We start from the raw sequence: 7,167 nt of genomic DNA, 5'->3' as shown, positions 1-7,167 counted from the left end.
CAGGTGATGCAAGATGATACCCTTCTCAGAGTACATAGTCTCCATCCCTATAAAATATATCATATTTCCTAGATCAATTATTTCAAACTCATTCATCAGCACGTTCTTGAACTTAGTTATCTCATGTTCACGACTTCATGTTAGCAATATGTCATCAACATATAGGCATACCAGAATAATATTGCCTTCAGAAGTATGCTAAACATAGACACCATACTCCATCTCACACTTTATGAATGCTTGGAGCTTGAAAAATGAATCAATTTTCAGATTCCAAGTTCTATGAGCTTATTTCAGTCTATACAATGATTTATGTAGCCTGTACACCATCCCTTCTCGATTCTTTTTCACAAATCCAGAAGGTTGTGACACATATACATCTTCTTGCAATGGACCATTCAAAAATGCAGATTTCACATCCAGATGCATCAGAGGCCAATTCCTGTTAGCAGTTATCGCAATTACTAGTCTAACTCTCATGTCTCGCTACAGGAGAAAACACTTCAAAGTAATTTAACTCAAGTTTCTATAGGAAACCTCTTGCTACTAACCTTGCTTTATGTTTGCCAATTGATCTATTTGGCTTTAGTTTCACCTTAAAAACACATCTGACATTGATGGCTTTCTTGTTCTTTGGAAGCTCAGCCAACTTCCAAGTCGTATTTCTTTCTATAATCTTAAGTTCTTCTTTCATGGCCTTCAGCCACACTTTCTTCTTGAGTGTTTCTTCAGTACTCACTAGTTCAGAGTCTACTAACATGTCACACTGAATGACTTCTTCTTTAGAGTCTACTTAAGTATCTTGCAACATGTCAAACTCTGCAAACCTTATTAGTATGATTCTGATTCTTTGTGGCCTCTGAAGTTGTTCAGAATCTCCTTCGGATGTTGGAATAGTATCAGATGCTGGAACCTCAGAAGTACCACATTCATAGGCATCACCTTTAGAGTCTAGAATATTCCTAGAGTTTGGATCTCCACCAGTAAATGAATCACCATCAAAATCTAGATCAGAATCAGATTCACCTCCAGAGTCAGACTCGCCTTTAGAGTCAAACTCACCTTTAGAGTCACCTTCAGAATCATTTTCTGATTTTGACTCATATTTAGAACCTTCATATTCTAAAGCATCTTCAAAGGTTAACTCTACACCGGAGTTGGGTTGAGATTTACTCCAATCCCACGCTTCTAATTCCTTCACAATGATATCTCTGCTAAATTCAACCTTGTTAGTTATAGGACAATAGAGCTTATAAGCACTTGTACTGTGGTACCCTACACGCAACATAACTCTGCTTCTATCACCCAACTTCCTTCTCTTAGCATCTAGTACATGTTTGTAACAAACAGAATCAAACACCTTCAGATGACTCACACTTTGCTTATCTCCAGTCCATTTCTCTAAAGGAATAATTTCCTTCATCTTCTTGGTTGGACACCTGCTGAGCACATATGCTGCAGTGGCAATAATTTGTCTCCACAAGATGTGAGGTGGCTTCTTCTCCTTTAGCATGCTCCTTGTCATATCATGCAAAGTTCGGTTTCTTCTTTCATCAAGACCATTATGTTGAGGAATGTATGGAGCAATCACCTCATCCTCAATTTCATTCTCCTCACATAAATTCTTGAACTCTGTAGAGTTATACTCACCTCCACCATTGGTTCTAAGAATTTTCAAGTTCTGATCACTCTGATTCTCAACCTTAATTAAATTCAGTAATCACCTTGTGTTTGAACTTTATAAGAGATACACATGTCATTCTTGTGAACTCATCAAATGACACAAAATGTTTATTCCTTCCAAGTGAAGGTACTGGAAATGGTCCACACACATTAGAATGCACCACACCCAGAGCATGCTTTGCTCTTTGAGGCATTTTCATATTCAATTGGCAGTCTTGATTGCTTCCCTCTCATGCACACATTGCATGACTTCTCTTCCTTCTTAATTGCAGGAATTCTATGTACTAACTTCTTTGAATTCAGATGCCCTAAGCTTCTGAAATTCAGATGACCAAATCTTTTGTGCCACAACTCATTTTCCTTCACAACACTTGTTGCACTAAGGCATTCAGAGTCTGCAGTTTTAATATTCTCTTTGAATGTTCTATTCCTTCCATGTTTTGACTTCATAATCAGCTTTTGATTGCAATCATACAACTTCAAAAGATTATCCTTCATGATAACTGGAAAACCTTTCTCAATTAATTGACCTACACTCATCAAAATGCTTTTCATGCCAGGAACATACCGCACATTCTGAATCAATATTTTTTTTTACCATTATTTAGAACTACTCTGACATTCCCCATACCTTCAACATTGAGGTATTTATCATCAGCACATCTGATTTTTGTCATCTTTCTAGGATCAAAATCAACCATCCATTTCTTATTTATGTTCATCTTCGATCTTGTGCAAATCACTCAGATCTCACCAAACACTAGAGTTTCCCAATCCCGTAGAATCAAGAATATGATTTTGTTACGATGCCGATCAGAAATTCAACACGAATTCGAGAAACGAAATCAATCACACAACTCCTCATCGTTCACCCGTGTTTACCTGCGTTTCCATGTGGATCTGAACTAGAGCTCTATAAACCAATTGTTGGTGCACAAGGTAAAAAAGACGGAGATGGAAAAAAAGAGAAAAAAGAGAGAGAATAACAAACTTTCACTACTCTTACAAAATGATTACAATAAATGGTTGCACACACACGGTATACAACACACACACTCAGTTTTGTACTACTAACTGTGGATAGTTACACTATTTATATATGCAAACAATAATGCCACGTAGGCAAAAATGCTAACCTATATTAGCTAGATCAAGCTTAACAAAAACTAATACTAAAATACTGAATTACTCTTCAACACTATATTGAGAAGCTCATCATCGTCGTTTTGAATACAAAACAATGACATCAAGTGCATGTGAGCTTCGATGACTTATCTATTTTATTATTGGCTTTAAACTATTTATTCACAAACAACAAGGCTATATTTGGATAACTAGTCCACAAAACATATTGATATCAATTTCTCTTTCTACGAACACACAAAATATATTGAACTCGATTGCCACCTCATTAGAGAAACAACAACAAAAACTTCTTCACATACTTTCTATGAAACATGTTCGACATGAAACTTATAATTCATTATTTCTTTTAAAATTTTAAAAGAATACTAAAACTTAATATTTAAGATATATATTATTTTAATATTTCAAAATATTATAATATAATAGTGGAGTTAGTATAAAAGAAAAGTATATACAAGGGGGTTCGAAAACCCCTTCACACGAAAAGTTTTGGTAGAAGAACGCGTCCAGGGGGAAGGTGAAACGAAGGTTCATAAGTCTTTGTTTCTGGTTCGACTCTGTTAGAAGTCATTCATTTCTTGATTCCTCTGTTTTGCGTTGTATCCGATTATGGTGAAAGCAGCGAGCGAGAATGGCTCTTGTTCCGTGGCACCTTTCTTGACCAAATGTTACGATATGGTTGAAGATCCTTCCACCGACTCCATCATCTTTTGGTCTCAATCCGATAACAGTTTCATCATCGATAACGTCTCTCAATTCTCTCTCACTCTTCTTCCTAATTACTTCAAACACAACAATTTCTCCAGCTTCGTCAGACAACTCAATATCTATGTACGTTACTCCCTTCTCTCTCTGTTTTTTAGGTCATGATTTTCTTGATTCTTGTACTTTAATCGTAGAATTGTGTTTATGTTTTCTATCAATTTTGGATAATTATAATTTCTTGATTAGTTATAGTTTGTGAGTTAAAATCTGTTATTACTTAGGGTTTGGTTATGTCCAGTTTTTTCCTGCCTCTATTTGTTTGAAGTGATTCTCTTTTAAAATTAAGCAATTGATGACGGTTGAATTTACCAGGGTTTCAGGAAAATTGATACGGATAATTGGGAATTTGCCAATGAAAACTTCATTAGGGGTCAAAAGCATTTGTTGAAGAATATACGTAGAAGGAAACATCCACATGTTACAGATCAGCAAAAAGCATTGCCGCAGAAAAACAATTCTGATGAACCGTCGCTAGAAGCAATTAATTCTAGCCTGTGGAAACAAGTCGAGAATCTCAAATCGGATAGAAAAACCCTGACACAGGAGTTGGTTAAACATAAGCAGCACCTTGAATCCTCTGAGAGTAAGTTGCTTCTATTGAGTGATCGTCTGGATGGAATGGAGAAGCATCAACAGCAGATGCTATCGTTCTTGGTCATGGTCGTACAATGCCCTGGATTCCTGGCTCAGCTGCTTCACCCTAAGGAAAATAACTGGCGTTTTGCAGAAGAAGGGAATATGTGGGACCACAGTAGCCAAGATGACGAACCAGTTCCTTCAGATGGAATCATTGTGAAGTATAAGCCACCTGTAAGTGAAACACTAAAGCCTGTAGTTCCGCTATCTTCTGCCTTTGAACCAGAACCTGAACTTTCTGCAGACGGGATGAAAGACTTGTGCATCAGTTCTGAGTTCTTGAAATTGCTCTTAGATGAAAAGTTATCTCCATTAGATAACCATTCTCCGTTTCTCGTACCGGATTTACCTGATGATGGTTCGTGGGAAAAACTTTTTTTGGGCTGTCCTTTCCCCGAAAATGTTGAAGATACTGATCATGAAAATGAGAGGCACAATGTTAGTGAAATGGAGATGGAACCTATCACGGAAACTCCAAATGAAAGATCTGCTTTTGAAGCAATGATTGTAGAAATGGAGAAAACTCAAGCATGAGTGTGAATTATATGCTGCTGAGGGAGGATATTGGGTCGGTCACAGGGTTTGGATTCTCAAACTGAGAAAATTGAACTTCAGCTTTAAAAAGTAGCAAAATTTAGAGAGAGAAGGAAGCAATTTTCCTTGCGGCTAAGTCATAGCGTTATCAAGTCACCTTTTAACTATTTTTTCTTCCATCTTCCTCCAGCAGTTGTTTGATCCTCATCTCGATTCAGTGTAAGTATTCTCTCTATTTTTCATCTGTTTACATGCAAAATGAATACGCATTATTTTCTGTGTTCATTGTTTGAATGCTTGTGGAAACAGAAGTTGAAGAGAAGCGGTGGTGCTTGCAACGGTTCTGTCATCGGCAATTGTGTTGGTTTGACGAGCAGGGAGGTTGAGAAGCGTAGGACAAGGAATTTTAGAGAGACGCAATCGGAGGTTGGAGAGTATGATTTATCATTGGGAAGAAGATCATGTGATACTGATCCTAGGTTATCTGTGGATGATTTGAGGTTTTCATTCGATGCACCTCAGGCTTCTTGGGATGGTTATTTGATTGGAAAAGCGTGTCCGAGGTTTTCCCCTATGGTTGCTATTAATGGTGATAGGGTTTTGGTTGAGGAAGAAGAAGAAGGACAAGAAGAGGTGGTGAATTTGGAAAGTGGTGGTGGTGGAGAGCATTATCCTGGTGGTTCAGATCAGACCAAGCATTATTATTCGGATCGGAGAAGGAGAAGTTCTGATAGGTCAAATTGTCGTAGGAATTCAATGGTGATTGGAGATGTTGATCAATTGAGAGTGATATCTAATGCCAAGGTTTCACCGGCCACAACCGAGTTATTCTATGGTGCAAAAGTCTTGATCACTGAGGAAAGATTTGAGGGGTGCTAATCTGAATCCTAAGAACAATGGTATTGTTCATTCTGATTGTACTACAGGGTCTTCTTCTAAGGAGGCTTGTGATGTTGAAATTGGAGTTGATCAAAAGGGGCCGAACAAGTTTCACAAATGGGGCATGTTGTGGAATAAATTGGGATTAATACAGAGGAGAAAGGAAGATAAGTTGGGAGAGGTAGAATGTGTTTCTGGTAATGCTGTTAATAAGCCGATTGCCGAGTCTTGGCAGAAGCTTAGGAGGGTTGTTAATGGACAAGGGAGTGAATCGGTTAGTGAGAAGCTTATTCGTAGCTATAGTGTTAGTTGTAGAAATCATAGTAGAATGCCTGATTTTGTCAATGACCTTGCAGGTCCTGAAACCAAAGGCAATGTTTTGAATGGAAGACAAGAGCTTACGCTTCAAAGGAATCGAAGTGTTAGGTATTCGTCGAGTAATGTTGACATCGGTCTATTAAGATTCTATTTGACACCATTGAAAAGCCATCGGCGAAGCAGGTCAGGAAAGAGTAGCAGGATTTGAATCCATCAGCTAGAAGTTTCTTGTAAAGCTGTAACTTTTGGTAGGAAAAATTATATATAGTGTTGTTGTTTCTCTCCATTAGATAAAGTTCTTCACCCTGTTAAATTTTGGTTGCAATTGTTCACACTATATGTTTGTAGCAGAATAGAACATTGATACCACAATATTATTGGCATAATAAATTTCTGATTTCAACAATGCTAGTTTTTAATGCAGAATACTTATTAATTTGGGCAAGATGCAGGTTAGGTTTTCAAAATTTGTTCAGGTAGCATCAAATAATGACTAAAATTTCGCTTATATTTGTTGAATCTGGGTTATTTTACATATTCTGACAGTTAAAAAAGTGAATATTTGGATTTAGTCATGTACTCTTTATATCTCTGTTGGTAATGTCCCTGCTACTTCTGGATATATCTTCATTGTCCACTGATTTTGTTGGTAACTTGTGTAAACCGTATTGAACCGGATTGGAACCATTTCATATTTTCTCACTGTTTTGTTTTAATGAAAAACAGTTTGGTTTTCATACTAGAATCATAAAGTGATTGGATCCTGCCCAAAAATTGACTGATATTGAGGTTTTGTTGCTTAATAGAAGAGTCTTTCGGGTACTATAATAAATGAGGATAATCCATGGATTTTCAAAAAAATGTGGCTGTCTCTGAAACCATGGGATCAGAATTCTGCTGTCAAAGACATGTCTTTCCACACTGTCTCAATCTTGGTTCAACTATGGGGTGTCCCCAATAATATCAATCTTGGTACACCGGTAACCCCACTCCTAAGAAAAATAGGTTGAATCTCTATCTCAGAAGATCAAGACCAGCAAGCAACAAAAACAAACCAGGTATTAGGAACCAACAACAACCGATAAGAAAAAACACATCAGAAACTCAGGAAAACAAAAGGAAAGACATCAAAGAGAACTCAGAAGCATCCATAATCATTATCAAACAAATGCCGAACACCTCTCCAAGTACTAGCCCAGAGACATG

At 37.3% G+C, this 7,167-nt stretch overlaps 1 protein-coding gene and 1 pseudogene across 2 annotated transcripts; both read left to right on the top strand.

Annotated features, from left to right (window-relative positions):
- The first annotated feature begins 3,292 nt into the window (after positions 1-3,292).
- LOC127105461 (heat stress transcription factor A-8) lies at positions 3,293-6,367 on the top strand. 2 transcript variants are annotated; one of them, XM_051042651.1, is made up of 4 exons: positions 3,293-3,660; positions 3,907-4,983; positions 5,077-5,917; positions 6,000-6,367. In XM_051042651.1, exons 1-2 carry the CDS (start codon positions 3,439-3,441, stop codon positions 4,762-4,764), a joined length of 1,080 nt encoding a protein of 359 aa, XP_050898608.1. In that variant the 5' UTR covers positions 3,293-3,438; the 3' UTR covers positions 4,765-4,983; positions 5,077-5,917; positions 6,000-6,367. The 2 variants fall into 2 exon arrangements, with proteins under 2 accessions (XP_050898608.1, XP_050898607.1); XM_051042650.1 differs by having other exon boundaries at positions 5,074-5,917.
- LOC127103077 (protein OCTOPUS-like) lies at positions 5,023-6,367 on the top strand (annotated as a pseudogene).
- Positions 6,368-7,167: the final 800 nt, after the last annotated feature.

The sequence above is a fragment of the Lathyrus oleraceus genome, chromosome 7 (assembly GCF_024323335.1).
Source record: "Lathyrus oleraceus cultivar Zhongwan6 chromosome 7, CAAS_Psat_ZW6_1.0, whole genome shotgun sequence".
NCBI classification, from domain to species: Eukaryota; Viridiplantae; Streptophyta; class Magnoliopsida; order Fabales; family Fabaceae; genus Lathyrus; species Lathyrus oleraceus.
This window is presented reverse-complemented; position numbering and strand designations above follow the sequence as displayed.

Bases quoted from the DNA above. Each gene is read 5' to 3' on its own strand.
- LOC127105461 (XM_051042651.1), top strand. From the start codon at position 3,439: ATGGTGAAAGCAGCGAGCGAGAATGGCTCTTGTTCCGTGGCACCTTTC. The intron at 3,661-3,906 runs GTACGTTACTCC...TGAATTTACCAG, and splicing joins TCAGACAACTCAATATCTAT to GGTTTCAGGAAAATTGATAC.